At 54.3% G+C, this 15,929-nt stretch overlaps 1 protein-coding gene across 2 annotated transcripts in view; it reads left to right on the top strand.

Annotated features, from left to right (window-relative positions):
* The window catches only part of CDH22 (cadherin 22), a 57,345-nt gene that overhangs the window by 13,544 nt on the left and 27,872 nt on the right, over window positions 1–15,929 (top strand). For both annotated transcript variants that reach the window (XM_058679741.1, XM_058679742.1), the window contains 3 exons: window positions 2,578–2,697; window positions 11,272–11,439; window positions 14,581–14,771. In XM_058679741.1, coding sequence (XP_058535724.1) covers window positions 2,578–2,697; window positions 11,272–11,439; window positions 14,581–14,771 — 479 coding nt within the window. The remainder of the gene's footprint in view (window positions 1–2,577; window positions 2,698–11,271; window positions 11,440–14,580; window positions 14,772–15,929) is intronic.

Genomic DNA, 15,929 nt, shown 5'->3' on the forward strand with positions numbered 1-15,929 from the left:
ATAGCCACTGTTATTCAGCATCCTCTGTGAGCCTGGTGCTTTATGTGCCTGCTCCCATTCCAAAACCCCTCTGAGCAAGGCAGGGCTGTACCACTGCACATACCATGTCTCCTGAGACCACAGCAGCCACCTGCATTGATTGAGTTCTTAGCATGGGCCAGGCGCTGTCCTCGGTGCTGAATGTGGGAATCTATTTGAATCCTCAAATTTATCTCAAGGGACTGAAGCAGAAAATGGTCCGTGACATACCTAAGGTCAAAATCCTTTGTTTAAAGTGCTTGCCTTCTCATTTATTCCTCCATGAGCACTAAAAAAGATTGAGAGACAAAGTGAGATAGACGTAGGGAGGTGGTCACATCTCAGATGACCACAGCATGGAACTTGATCCAGACCTCCCTCAGAGGTGGCAGGGACCCAGCTATCACTGCTACCCACCAAAATGTGAATTAACAGGAAGCTAGAATCAGAAGTTTGAGCTGGTAGTCACCCCCCAATCATCCCCAAAGTGGGAGGCGATGTCCTGACCAGCATCTGACCACTAGGCCAAACATCAGCCCTAATGTCAAACTTGTATTAAGCATGAGCCAACATCAGCACCATCCCCAGTTGCAGCTGTACATCAGGCCACTGTGCCTTTCTGAGACTTTGTTGTACCCTGAGGGTTCTGGCATCACAGAGTCCTAAATTCAAATCCCACCATACCCTCACTCTGTGCTTTCCATCATGGCTGTTTCCTCTCCTATAGGATCAGAGAGGCCCATTCAACCTCTTTGCGACACTAGGAGGATCAGAGATCAGGAATTAAAGAGGCTGGTGAAGCCGCATGCGCAGTCAGGACCTAGGGCATGTCCTTGGCCCTGAGTAGCAGACCCTGGGCAACAAACATCAGGAGGAACACTGCGTGGCCAGGCAACCCTGACATGGTGGACAGGGAGCTGGAGCCGCCAAAGAGAGCAGCGCATTGCAGGGCTGGGAGGTGGGGGTGGGGGACCCGGAGAGGAAAATGAGAAATGCAAAAGAGTGAAAAATAAATACATGTGTCTGTCTGGAATGATCGAGGGCCCCAGGCTGGAGGTGGGAGAGGCGGGATGCAGGCTGGGCTGGGCAGAATTGCTGCAATAGCACTTCCAGGCTCACTCATTAGCCAGGCGGTGAGCTGGCCTCACCTCCCAGCATGCTGCTCTGTTGGCCCAGAGAGTCCTGGCCAGCCTCAGAAGGGTACGCAAGCAGAGTGCATCTCTCTTGAAGTGGGGGGTTTCCTGTGTCTCTCTTTTGAGTCATATCCTGAGCCCCCCAGGATCCCTCTGGGCCATCCACCTCACTGCTTTCTTCCTGGAAAGAATCACATGGGCCAGGTAGCTTTTCTGGTCCTTCAGTTTGACCCCTCCAGCACCCTCATGCCCACCCCCACCCCACCTGGTCCAGTTTTCGTCAAATTGAACATGATGTCAAATTAGAGCCATCTCTGGGACAGGCTGAGAGAAGCTCCCAGTTTAATGAGGCAGCGTCGAAAATCAATAACTTAATTGCCGCAGTTTGATGGACTTTTATCCAATTTATACTCTCCCCGGCAGCCTACGTGCGGAGCATACGAGAAGTGTGTGTGTGTGTGTGTGACTGGGAGGGACTGGCTGGGCCCTAGGGGAGGGGCGGGGGGCACCTGAGCTCACAGCCAATGATTTTCAAAAAAAAGAAAGCCCAATGCTGTCTCCCTCCTGCCAGGGACCAAGAGACACCACGCTCCAAGCCCCACTGAGCTTGATGGTCCCTTGTGGTGGAAGGCACTGGAGACAGGGGTCTCTGGAGACATCAGGAAGGGCTGGAGTGGGCAGAAAGAGGTTGGGAAGCAGATGTCTGGGTTCCGACTCCCTCTGTGATGGCCTCAGCTGGCAGTAGTGAGATGTTGTCACCCCGGAGAGCTTGCTCTCTGGGGCCACTTGATATTTTTTAAAGAGTTTTTATTGATGTATCTTTGTTTTAAACAGAGATCTCCCATCTGTTGGTTCTGTCCCCAAATGCTCCCAATAGCCAAGTCCAGCCAGGAATGGGAAACTCAATCTGGGCTTTCCACGGAGGTGGCAGGGACCCAAGTTCTCGAGCCATCATCACCTGCTGCCTCCCAAAGCAGGTATGAGCAGGAAGCTGGAGCTGGAAGGAAGCAGAGGCAGGACTTGAACCCAGGCATGCGGATATGGGCTGTGGGTGTCCCAAGCACCGTCCTAACTGCTGCCTCTGAGCTGGAGGTTCACAATGCATTCCCTCAACCCGGCCAAGCACAGGCTGGGAACATCACTGAAGAGGAAGCAGCAGGCAGGAGTCCAGAAGCTGGAGACCCCACAAGATTTGAGCCCAGCTTCCCTCCATGATCACACTGTGCCTGCAGAAGGTCACTGGCCGGAAGCTGGTCGACATTCAGTGTGGCACAGGGTCTGCGTGGGGCCTGACCAGCTTAGATATCCTCCAGCAGCATCCTCTCAAAAGGGTCCCCTTCCCCAGCTTCCCCATGGTAGAGACAGGCGGGGGACAGAGCACAGCAGGCAGGAATGACCTCAGTCTCGCTTGGTCCCCGGGGCCCAGGCACGTCGGTGATGCAGGTGATGGCCTCTGACGCGGACGACCCCACCTACGGGAGCAGCGCTCGGCTGGTATACAGCGTGCTCGATGGCGAACAACACTTCACAGTGGACCCCAAGACTGGTGAGGGGCAGGGTGGGGCCGAAGGGGTGGGGCTTGAGGGAGGGACGGGGCGAGGCCACCCGAGCTTCTGTCTGAGTCTTAGGATCCAACAACACTGAAGACTGCACCGAGGACACCTGAGGCATCCTGCCACATGTGGGGGACTCCAGCGTGGTGGGGAGGAAGGGGCAGTCGGTCAGGGAGCGGGAGGGACTAGGGAACAGGAAAAGAATGGGTTGAAGGACTCTGGCAAGTTTGGCAGAAAATCAAAAAGGCAGGAGGTCAAAGGACCCCAGAGGTCTGAACCGAGTGGCCTCACTTATCCTCAGAGCCAAACTGAGGCAGGTAGCAGGTGCATGGCAGCCCCCTAGGTGCAGGTTGGGGGAGGGGCAGTTTGAAAAGCTGGTTACAGGCAGTCATTCAGGGTCGGGTGGAAAGAGCCTAAGGAAGGGAAGGCTGGCTGCTTTTTGCTTATTCATCGCAATCCCACCACACTCCACTCTGGCCCTACCCCCAATCCTGCACCCCCAGATTAGGACCTGACTCATCTCTGGGGAGTCTGGGAGAGTGTCCAGGGAAGACAGGATGCAAGGACTGAGGCTCAGAGAGGTGAAGTGAATCATCCAAGGTCACACAGCCAGAAGGACTGCCAGTTCCTGTTGGCATTCTCCCTGCAGGTGGGGGCGGGTTGGGATGGGGGGACATCAGACAGGGACAGCGATTAGATACCATCACCGGGCTCGCTGTCCTGCGGGGCAGCTGGGCAGACACGTGCTGGCTAGTGGGGACCCAGGATTCTAATAGGCAGTGGCAGCCATCTGCAGAGAAGATGTCGGCCAGCCAGAGACTGCAGCAGGGGGCATGCCAGGCCTAGGGCATGGCGCGGGTAAAAGCTGGGAGGAAGAAACTAGCCTGAGGCATGAAGGGAATGGTAAGCAGCTCAGGCTCCAGGACTGGGCCCAAGGCAGGGTGGTGTGGGGAGGATGGCCGAGTGGGACCCCGGATCTGCCTGCTGGGGAACCAAGCTGAGAAGCCCAGACTTTGTTCTAAGGGTAGTACGGTGGGAGGGCGGGTACCGACGGATGGGGCTTGAAGCATCTGATTTTGTGTTTATTTTGCTTGGGGGAGGGGAGGATTCCAGTTTATGAGCACAGTTCTAATTGTATTATCTTACACATAATATCTTCATGGGTTTTTTTTTCTCCTTGTAAACGTAATACATTGTTGAAAGACATGAAAGAAATGTTTAGAATGAGAGAAGAAAGCAAAGCCCTCGCACTCCCAAGGCTCCAGTGAGTGCAAAGCTAAGGAACCTGTGTAGACATCCTCTGAGACCTTGGACACATGCACTTGAAAAATATTAAGTCATTTTTTTAAATAGATAATACATTTCAAGGTTCAAAATTCAAAAAGTCCAAATGGATACTTAGTGGCAATTTTTCACCCCTTCCAGTCCCCAGCCACTCAGCCTGTGTCCCCAAGGCAACCAATGTAATTTTCTTGTGTATCTCTCTAGAGTGATTCTATACATGTACAAGAGAATAAGGCCCATGTATTTTGGGCTTTTTTTTTGACATGAATTGTGGCTATGAACACATACAATACACATTGCTTGCCTTTTTCACTTAACAATACATCTTGAAGATTATTCTATGTCAGTCGGCAAAGAGCTTCCTCATTCTCTTATTTAATGCTTGTTATGGATACACTAAAATTTATTTCGCCGGTCCTCCATTGATGGACACTTATGCTGTTTCCAATCTTTGGCTACAATGAACAACGCTACAGTGAATCGCCTCACACATACATCATTTCATGCTTGTGTGAGTCTATCTGCAGCATAATTTTCACGAAGAGGAAGAGCTGGGTCAAAGAGCACGTGCATTTGGAATCTCACATGATAACACCAAAACACACCGGATTACGCTCCCGCCAGCCTCACAGGAGAGCGCCTGTTTTCCCTCCTCCTCACTTACACTGCGAGTTCATTGATGACTTCTAAGCGGGGAAGTGACATGCTCAGGTTTTCATTTTAACAAGATCCCTCGGGCTGCTGCTGTAGAGCTTGGCTCAGAGGCAGGAATTAGAAGCAGGGAGGTCCCAGAGCCTGGAGGTGCCTGGCAAAGGGCCAGAGAACAAAAATCATAAGTGTGCACCTGTCTGCAACACCTGCTCACGTACCTTCACCTGGCCAGCTACTTAAGAGGCCAGAGATGGTGGATGATTGAGAGTGGGTGTTAAGAGAGATGCTTAGGAGAAAGACAGGATTGGGCATGGAGGGATAAGGTGATGGCCATGAGATCTGAGAAACGGGGCAAGCTGAGGGGCTAGGTCATTAAAGGAATAGGGACTTTTTTCCATTCCTGGATGCTCCCTCAAGTCGGTCCTGTGTAGGCACCTGGCTGGGCACACCACCTGCAAGAACAAAAAGAGCACTGTGGATGAGGAAAGCCAACCACAAACCGAGAAGTTCATGACCGTGCCCAAACAGCTCAGCTTTGACCATTGGCTTAAGACAAGAGAAGAGAGGGAAAGAAACATCTAGAACCTTCTAGCAATCATTGGAAATGTGGGCCTGGGTTCTGGGAATGGTTGGGGTGCTTCAGGCTTTGGTGACCCCAAATGTGTGAGGAGACTGGTCACATCTACCTCACAGGACCCTTATGAGGACTCTGGGCAGGCCAGCTCAGGCCTTCATTCAGCAACTACTGGCGATGAGCTGATCGTGAGCCTGGCTCTATTCTCAGCACTAGGAAGTCAGCAGTGGAAAATTCCAAGACTCCACTGTCCTGAAGCAGATATTGAAGTGGGAGACACAGGAAATAAAGCATGCAAATGTTTTGTAACATGAAGTCAGGTGGCAGTGAATGCTGGGGGAAATGGAAAGCCAGCGAGGGAACATAGCAGGGCTAAGAGCTCATGAGGTGATCCTTAGCAGAAAGAAGGGAGGCTGTGTGGGGTCTAAGCGAGTGCTCTGCAAGCTGCGATGCAAAGGGCTGAGCCCAGAGGGTGATGATGGTGAGGAGGAGGTGGGGACCTTAGGGTGGTTAGGGAGGGTCCTAGACAGAGGCTAGTGAATTGGCAGGGGGTGGACAGGAGTGGGTAGATCCCAAGGGAGGGTGCCAGTATCGTAAAGGGACCTCTGCCAAGGGTGGGCAGGAGGGAGAAAGAAGAGGGAGAGTGCAGACCAAGAAAATGGAGCGCCAGGTAAGATGGGTGGCCAAAGGAGCTCAACTGGTGCCCTGTTCCCAAGGCCCTCGCCTGTCCAGGCTGGCAGGGTCATTTCCTGACATTTCCAGCTCTGTGCCCCACTTGCCTTCAGCCGTCAGGATGCCACTCCTAGCCCCGGCTCCCCAGCCAGGACTGTGTGGCAGTGGTGGCAGCAGCTCTATATTTAGCAGCCACCGCAAGGTACAGTGTGTTCTAGCTGTGCGTGTGGCAGGGAGCACAGCCCGAGTGGCCCAGAGGAAGGTGTGAGGGAGAGGGTGGGAGGCGGGGCACCCAGTGCCACAGGAGGAATTAACATGTGTATCTGAAGGCCAGGCTGCCAGCACATCCTCCTCCTGGGCAACGGGGATGGCATTTGGCAGCTAATGAGGTGTCGCCTGGACCCCCGCTGTCCCTGGGGTCCCTTCTCCAACACATGGAGGGGACAGCGGGGGTGGCCAGGACACCAGCTGGAAGCGAGGACAGGCGATAGGGGAGGACAAGGCCGTGGAGAGCTGAGAGCCTGGTGAGGCTATAATTACCAGTCCCCGCCCACCTGCACCCTGGCAGGAGAAGGCAGATTGTCTCCGAGACTTCTAGTTCTCCTCTGGCAATTCCAGCTGGGCCTGAGATGCCCGTTTTTCCCAGGGAGGTGGGGGGAGGTAGAAACTGAATGCAATTGACTTTTACCCAGTGCTTTCCCAACACTGTCATCTCCGGGGTCCAGACGATGACCTGGACCTGTGTTCTGTCCTTGTAGAGTATGTGGGGGGTAGCTGAGGGCATTTTGTGTCAGGCCAAAGAGAGATATTGATGATGAACAAGACCAGCCTGGAACTTAGGTATGGTTGTTCCCAATCCCAAGACTTGAGGAAAAGTACCAGCAAGGCATCTGCAAAGAGTGACACCTGCTTCTGGAAGCTTCCTCCCCTGGGATACTCCTAGCAGCCTTGCTGAGTGAGTGTTCCCATCTTATAGAATAGATAACTAAGGCTCAGGCAGACTCAGGAGCCCGTCCAGCGACTGGCAGGAAGAAGGCTTAGATCCATTCCCGCCCACCTTGCCTCCTGTCCGGTGCCTGGATAGGCTCTTAGCCAGTCTCATGAATGAGCCTGGAAACTTGTGAACTTGCTGAGCCAGCAGGTTTCAAGAATAGCTCCATGGACCCATGTGAGATATTGTGGGTCCCAAGCCTTAAAGGAGTGTCTCAGCCTCCATTTTTCTCCCAGCATCAAGAGATGGAGGTGGGGACATGAAAACAGGCAGGGAAAATCTCCCAGTCTGTATACAGCCTCCGAGTGATACAAGTTTGCCACTGCCCCATCTGGAGGTGGTCTCTAGTCCCAGCTCCTTGGAATCTGGGCTGGGCCATGACTTGCTTTGGCCAACAGAATTTGACGGAAATGACATTATGCAAATTCCAAGGCCAGGCCTTAAGAGGCTGTCCTGGAACAAAATCCTGAGACTTCCCTATAGAAAGCTGGCACACTGGCAGAGGAGGCAAGCAACGTGTCCTGGCCCACAGCCAGGATCCACTGCCAGCCATGAGGAGGCCATGGCAGACCCCCAGCCCTGCTGACCCCTCAGGAAAATGCAACCTTCTGAGTCCAAAAAAACCAGCAGAGGAACAACACAGCCAGCCAGATTTCCCCATCAGTTATCTATGACTATGTAACAGAAATCCCCAAAGCTTGGGGACTAAGAATAGCTTATTATTTGCCAACCCCATGGGTTGGCCCGGCAGTGCTTTCGTGAGCAGGGAAGAAAAGGGTCACTTGTGGGCATGAACAGGCTGTGAGCTGTCTGGGGCTGGCTCCGCAGGGGACAGACTGGGTCTCTCTCTCTCTCTCTCTCTCTCAGTGTATGTACATGTTCTTTCATCTTGAGCATCACAGCACAGGGGTCTCAGGGTTTGCCAGTCCCCGGCACACAATGGCTCACCAAGCCTCGGCTTTTGTCACACCTGCTACTGGTGGTCCTCTGGCCCAACCACATCACATGGCCAAGACCAGAGTCAGTCACAGAGGGGACTGCCCGAGGGTGTAGATGCTCTCAGTGTGGTTCATATGGAGTTATCACCATAGCAACATACCAGGGCAGGTGACAGCAGCGGGAACATCCTCCAGGGTAGCATGACCTCTGGGCACCCCCCATCATGCAAACACACCTCAAGATGCTGCCTGTGTCATACATGGCCAATTTCCAAGTGAGAGGAATTTAGTGTCCTTGGAGGCAGGGATGGTGGGACCACCCTCCTCACCCCTGGGGGCAGATGCAGCCCCTCACTCCAAGCACCACTCAGAACTGGGGAACCAGAGATAGCCCCCAATCCTCCCACCTAACCTCTCTGTTCAGTGAGACCCATGCACTTTAGCACATGGTTAGTGTCCAGGGGATGGCAGCTCTCCTCCCCCACCCTTCTGCCTACACCCCCCACTTCTAGCCTGGTGGCCATAGCCCTGTCCCCTCCCTCCCTCCCATCTTCCCACCAGCTTCCTTCACCCCTTCCTGCCTCTCCCCCTCTATTCTGTTGTCTGTGTGTCTCCTGCGTGTTTGTCCTTTCTCTCTCCCCCTCTCTTCTTGTGTGTCTCTGAATTTCTCTCTGATTTCTTTCATTTCTCTCTTGTTCTCTCTCATTAGGTCTCTTTCACCTTGTCTCTTTTCTCCCCTCCCTGGCTTTTTCTCTCCACCTCTCTCCTCAACAATCCTTTTCTTTCTCCTTCCCTCTTCCACCCCCAACCCTCTGTCCCCATCCTCTCTCTTCCCCTCCCACTCTTCCTCGCTTCTATCCCCGCAACCTGGGCTGAGGCCCAGGAGTCCCAGCATCACAGTGCAGCCCTCAGGGGACAGTCAGGGAGGACTTGCTATAGGATTGAAAATAGCTCACCTTATTGGCACTGAGGGGAGCAAAATGGGCAGATTCCAGGGCCTGGCCCAGGATCATAGACTGCAGAGGCCTGGCCTATACCCTGCTGCCCAAGGTGGGTTGGGCAGGAGACATGCAGGGACCTGGGCAGGAACTTCCCATCCTAACAGTGCCTGGCAGAGCAGTTCATAACTTGGACCCCAGGCCCAGATGCCTGTTTGAGTCCTTTGTGCATGTGCAACCTTGGCCAAAACACAGTACCTTTCCGTGCCTTCGTCTCTGCATCTGTGTAAGGGATACCATCACGATGACTTCCTGGAATGAATGCTGAAAGGATTCAATGAGCCTCAGAAAGCATGTGCCTAAGCAGCCGTTGTCATCATCCCCTGTATGACTCTGTGCTGGAGTTTCATGCCAGAACTTCCCGCCTGGGCTTAGTCCCCAGGCTCTGTTTGACAAGTCTGGGACTCAGGGATCAGGGGTCATGGGTCTGCCTTGATTCCATCGAGTACATGGGGGCCCGGGGTGCTGCAGTGCACAAGGGAGCACTGGCCACTGCCACACCCACAACAAAAGTCATCCTAAATCAACAGTGCCCCATTTAAGAAATTCTTTAAGCAGCCATCATGTTCCTTTCCATATTACAGAGGGAAAAAAATGAGGTTAGCAAAGGTAAAGTGACTTATTGGAAATCACTTGGCCAAAAAAGAAAAAAAAACTAGCAAATCTGGACTAATTGCAAGATAATCTACAGGATTACCACCCCGCCCCACCACCTCCATCATCCAAGGAAGAACCAGTCCCAGCAGGGGCCTCCTGAGAAGTTCCAAAGTAGGGCATTGTGTGACATTCGATGACCTGGAATACTCATTCTTGATCTATGTGTAAACCTACAAATGCAGGACCCCCTCCTTGGGCACTGCAGCCCTAGCTGCTACACCTACTGTCACTATATGCACTGCAGCGTCTCCTCCACTCTGCTGCCTTGACTGCAGGCTGGGGGCCATTTGGGGACATAGGGTGTCAGAACTTGGGTTTTATGGGGCACATTGCGGGGCTGCTGGTGCATGACTCCACCTGGCACCGGGGCCCTGGGCACCACCTGGCACCACCTGGCGCGCAGCAAGCTGCAATAGCTGGTGGGAGGGGCTCTGAATGCCTCATCAATTCCCCTGCCCAGCCCTGGCGTCTTTTGCTGGCAGGGTGACAAGAACCTCTCCTCCACAGAATCCAGCCTGCACTCACTGTGGGCCTCTCCCTTCTCTGCAGGACTGTGGAGGGGGAATCTGGGGCCCCGGGAGTGGAGGAGGCTGGAGGGCAGGACTTGGGGCTTCAGGGGACTGTGAAGGTTCATGAGAACACGTGGCAGGGGATTTCTGTGTGTGTGGTTCCAGATGTCTTCCCTAAGTGTGATCACTGTAGCACGTGCACGGGCATGTGTGTATGCCTGAGTGTGGATATGAGTGTAGGTCGCTTGATGACACACTCGCTGAGCTGCTGCTTCGTCTGTGGTGCTGAGAGCTGCCCACATACATGAATCAGTCCCAGGCCTGGCTCTGTGGACCATAGCAGGTGGGGGACTGAGGTTCCCAAGGTGGGTGGCTGCCGCAGGGAGTGACCCAGACATAGACTTGAGTCCACGAGAACCCGTTCTGCTGCCTTTTGCTGTGTGTGAGAGAGAGAGCATGTATGCATGTTCTGTACTGGTGTTTGTCAGTATGTGTGTAAGTGTGTGCCCGGCTGTGTGGGAGGATGTGCGTTGGAGACTATATGCGTGTGTGTGATAGTTGTGTTATGTGGATATGCATGTGTAAGACTATTGTGTGAATGTGTGTGTGTATAAATTTGTGTGAGTGTGTGAGCATGTAAGTATGTATGCAGAAGGATATCTGTGACCAAACATGAGTGTATCTGTGTGTGAACGTGGGAATATATCCTGACTTCACACATGTGAGCAAATCTATAACCATATGTGTGTTACCATGTGGGCAAACATATCTGACCACACTTGGGTGTGTATGCACGCGTACAAGGATGCAGGGGTATCTGAAGCTACAAGGGGCAGTGACCGTGTGAACATGCATATCCATGGCTGCTCTTGAGGGTGTGCGTAAGCATGTTGTGTATTTGTGTGTGCATGTATGAGAGTGTGAGCATGTGTCAGAGCATGTGTGTGTATGAGTGTGAGTTTACATGTGACCATGTGTGAGCATGTGTGTATGCATGTATACATGAACGTGTTTGTATCTGTGAGCATTGTGAGCATGTGTGAGAGCCTATGTGTATGAGTGTATGAGATCGAGTGTTTGAACATGTATGGCTATGAGCGTATATGTGTGAGTGTGTGGTGGCTGGCACATTCACCTTGCCCTGCAGTCCCCCTGATGGTTTCAGCATTACCCATCTGCCTGTTGAACTTGACCTGCTGCAGAGCTCAGCAGGCCTGGGACCTGCCTTGGTCTGTGAGAATCAGCTAGCAGGTGGTGCGGGGCGTGCCTGACCTTACTCTCGCTAACCCACAGGTGTGATCCGGACGGCAGTGCCTGACCTTGACCGAGAGAGCCAGGAGCGCTATGAGGTGGTGATTCAGGCCACAGACATGGCCGGACAGCTGGGCGGCCTCTCGGGCTCCACGACCGTCACCATCGTGGTCACCGATGTCAACGACAACCCACCTCGATTCCCGCAGAGTGAGTGTGCCCTCTACCCCCAGGAAGACCCTGTTTGTGTCTGTGTGTTGGCCTCCCACAAGCCCCAGCTTCCCCTCTGAATGAGGGGTTCCCACCTGTGTGCCCCTCCCTCACATTCCTGCCCAGGAAGTCTCAGCCCTGCCTGACTCTGCAGATCCCCTTCCCACGTTCCCCACTAGCATCCCCTATCCCCCTTCTGTCCAGCGCCCAGCCCCTCACAGACCCCCTTGGGCCAGGGCATTGTCCAGCTATGTGCTGCTGCCCCAAGGTTGCAAAGGGAATGCAAAAGCAGGCATGGGAGGGACAGGGACACAGAGGAGGCAGCTGTCGCACTGAGGCAGAGGGACCCCTGGAATTGTGTGTGACCGTGCTGCGTGTGAATGACAGGTGGTCTCCTCTTCCCCCAGGCCGGCCAGGCAGGTGTCTGGGCTTCTGAGTGAGCCTCAACTTTGTCACATCGGGGCTTGGAGGCAACTGCAGCCCTAGCCCTCACCTCCCTGTCGGTGCAGCCAGAGCCCCACTCTGGGAAGCCCAAGCTGGCATAGACTAAATGCCGCGGGGAGCTGGGCTGATTCCTATCAGGGCATCATTACTTGAGGTCCAGCGCTCTCGCATTAGGCCCCGCCACAGGGGACTGACCCCCATGAGATAAGGGAATCCAATCCCTTAGCCGAGCGTGCTCGGTGGCACGGGGCCCAGCGTCTCAGCCAAGACACAGCGCGGGGCGGGCAGGGCCTGCTGGGCGCCTCCATGGCGCTGAGCCACTCCACCCTCCACCACCAGCCACGCAGAGGAATCTTCTGCCCAGCTGCCTCCTAGCTCTGAACCAGAGGGAATATGATAGAACACTGGAGAGGAGAAGGAAGAGGCCGGGGTCCCTGAAAGCCTTCCTGGCTTGCTTTCTCATTTCATGTTTGTGTGTGAGCGAGTAGGATGGAGTCAGAAGTTGGCATGCAGACACAGACATTCAGGTCAACAGGTGTGATCCCATAAGCACCCTGTTACCCAGCCTCTCCTGGCATTCTGATTCCCAACCCCCCGGCAGTGGCACCCAGCACCTGTCTTGCGGTTGTTTGGAGTCTGTTGACCCCCCATGGGCATTACTGAATGTGACAGTCCTCCATACCCAGCCTTGAACCTCACAGGAGTGATATGCGATCCAAGTTGTTTCACATCTTGCTTTTTGCCCTCTTTGAGTTTGACTGTCTGAACTCATCGTGTTGCTGTGCGGTTTTCTGTCTGTCGTCTGCTCAGCTGGTAGTGGACATCTGATTGTTCCTGATTGGGGGCTATTAGAAAGATGCGGCTTTGGATATTGGTGCATGGAGTTCCTTGTGTTCATGTGCACGGGTTGTTGTCTACATACGTGTGCACATGGATGAGTGAGCAGTTACCTTCAACTTTAAAAAGCCAAGTTGCTTTCCCACGTGGAGAAATGCATGTGTGCGCGGTCCTGCGTCCTTGCCAACACTTGATTTTGTCAGACTCTGAAATTTGTATTAATGTGGTGAGTAGACACTAGTGGCTCTGGCAGAATTTCATTCATCCACTCGCCAGTGCCCCACACATCTCATTTACACAAAGCCTGAGTTTCCATCAGGCATTGAGAATGCCTCGTGAGTGATACGGTCCCTGGACTTCAGGGTTGAGAGAGAGGCTAGAGAATGGGAGTAGTGATAAGGTCAGGGCCTGGCACAGGAGCACAGTGTGGAGTCTAGCAGCACTGCTTGTAGAAGCAGGCACACCATGAGACTAGAAGGAACGGTGGGCTCGGGGAGGCGAAGGCAGAGGGGAGAAGGATGCCTGGAAGTAAAAGAACATGACATGTTTACAGGCGCAGAAACTGAGCCAGGCTGACACTGGAGTGGAGGAGGACTCCACCCCACGGATGGGCAGCAGGTGCCAGCAGGGGCTGAGCAGTGGGACTTTGTAGCTCAAACCCAGGGGACTACACAGCTACACCCCAAGGCTGTAGGCAACCATGAGAGGGGCTGGACCTGGGGCGTGGCATGTCTGGCTTGTATGGGGTTGGGTGAGAGGGGTTGGAGCTAGGGAGTGCTGTGTCCAGCTTGTGTTTTAGCAAGATCCACGCCCTTCCACAACTCCCACCACTCCCCAATCCCCACTATATAGGAGGAAATCAGACCCACTCATGTAGGGGACCAAGGGTCACAGCCCTGTTCCCACAGCAACTGCTACAGCAGGGCTGCCCATCCCTTCACAAACCATCCTCAACTTGGCCTTGGCTCCAGGAGCTGGGACCGACCTCTTTGCTCGCCTCCAGCCACAGTGGCCATCAGAACCACCAAGCCTTGTATACCTCAGGGCCTTTGCACCTGCCACTCATGCTGTCTGGGATGCAGCCACCTGGCTCACCCTCTCACCTGCTTGGACTTCTCGCCGAGGCCTCTCTTGCCTGGCTTTACGTAAACCAGCAGCCAACAACTCCCTTAGCAGGTGCTGCACCTCTCCTGCCTACCTTTTCTCCCCCCGAAGCACTCACCCTGCATCTTGCTCATGTGACTGGTCAGTGTCTCTCTCGTTCCATTAAGAAGAAAGCACCGGGAAAGCTAGGGTCTGGCTCTGTGTCTCTGCTGAACCCAGGGCGCCCAGGACATCCGTGGGGCTCCACACCTGCAGCAGCAGCAGAGTGAAGGCCATCTGTTTTTGCAGTCAGTCAGTTCCGTCTCATGAGAAGCCACCATGGGCTGCAGCGCCACCCTAAGCATTCTCCTTGCATTCAGCATTGATGTTCATGGTAACAACACCGCCCTTGGGAAAGTGCTGCTATTAATCCATTCTACAGATGAGGAAACCAAGGCCCCAGGTGATACTCCAGAACTTTGCCTTTAGCAGTCTGCTCCTCTGCTGCCCTTCCTGAGCAGAGGGGGAAGCTGGGGTCCCGAGAGCCGCTGGTTTTTCCCCAAGCCAAACAGTGAACACTCCCGAGGGGCAGAAGTAGGTCCCTCCTCTTTACCTGCAAGGGGCAGGATGCAGCCCCCACCCGGGCCCCACTGGGAGCAGCCCCTGGCAGACACAGCCCTCCCTAGAGGATCTCCGGGCCCCCAGCCCTCCTTCTGAGGCAGCGAGTCCAGAGCAAGGGGCTCCCGCATCCCTGATCATGGCCCTATTCCTCCACAGAGATGTACCAGTTCAGCATCCTGGAGTCAGCCCCCATCGGCACGGCTGTGGGCCGCGTGAAGGCCGAGGACTCGGACGTGGGCGAGAACACAGACATGACATACCACCTGAAGGAAGAGACCGGCAGCGGCGCCGTGTTCAAGGTCACCACAGACAGCGACACTCAGGAGGCCATCATTGTGGTGCAGAAGGTACGGCTGCCTGGGGAGGGATGGGGGTGTGGGCTGGGGCAAGGGAGACTCTCAGCGGTCACAAAACCCCAGCTGGCTCCACCCCAGGGAGCTGGTCTCTCTAGGGACCCAGGACCACTCTGGTGACACAGATGATACCAAACCCAGCTGACAGATGAGACACCGAGAAGCTAAGTGACTTATTGGAGCTTGCACAGACTTTATTTTTCTTTATCGTTTGACTTGGAAGATGGGGGTTGGGAAGAGACATACAGAAAGAGAGAGAAAAAAACCTTCCATGCATTGGTTCATTCCCTAATACCTATAACAGCTAAAGCTAGGTCATGCCAAAGCCAGGAAACAGCAGTTTGGTGTGGGTCTAATGTGTGTGGCAGGGACCCAAGTACTTGAGCAGGTGTACCCAAGTACACCTGCTGCTCTGCTGGCTGTACATTAGCAGGAAGCTGGGTCAGAATTCAAACCTAGGTCCCCCAGCACGGGCTGCAGGTGTCGAAGCCACTGTGCCAATGGCTTGGCCCTCAGACCTCAGCTGTGATGTGCTCCTTCAGGTCTGACCCAGGCCCTTCCCACTCGTCTCTCCCATTAGGCCTTGAAAGAGGAAGTGTTTCCCTCCATGGTGGTTTTATAGATGGAAACACTGAGGCTCTGGGAGGTAATGTAGTTTGCTCTGGATTTGGGGATCTGAACCCCCCCCCCCGCGCCCCCCAAGCATTTTCCAACCTGCGTCTAGCAGCCACCTCCCCCACTGGGCTAGGTGATTGGAACTTCAGCTGCAACCTCAGCGCTCCCCAGCGAACAGAGGCCAACCAAAGACACAGGAGCCCAGTCACAGGCTCCGGTCACAAGAGTGGCAGGCCAGGGACAAGCAGGGAGGGGCTGAGGAGCCAGCGAGGGTATAGGTGGTTCTGTACTTCCCAGAGGGGAGCGAGGTAACAGCTGCTGTTAAAGCAAGGTGTTATCGGAGTCCCCCAACTGCCTCCGGAATCCTGACTCACTCCTCTCTTGCACTACGATTGCCCATTTCCTGGGTGACAAAATGAGGCTGAGAGAATGAGGCTGAGAGAAGTCAAGGCCAGCCCAAGGCCCTGCATCTGACATGGCCCCCGGGGGGGGGGGGGCAAGGGAGGGGATATAAACCCGTATGCTCTGCTGCACTCC

The sequence above is a fragment of the Ochotona princeps genome, chromosome 22 (assembly GCF_030435755.1).
Source record: "Ochotona princeps isolate mOchPri1 chromosome 22, mOchPri1.hap1, whole genome shotgun sequence".
NCBI classification, from domain to species: domain Eukaryota; kingdom Metazoa; phylum Chordata; class Mammalia; order Lagomorpha; family Ochotonidae; genus Ochotona; species Ochotona princeps.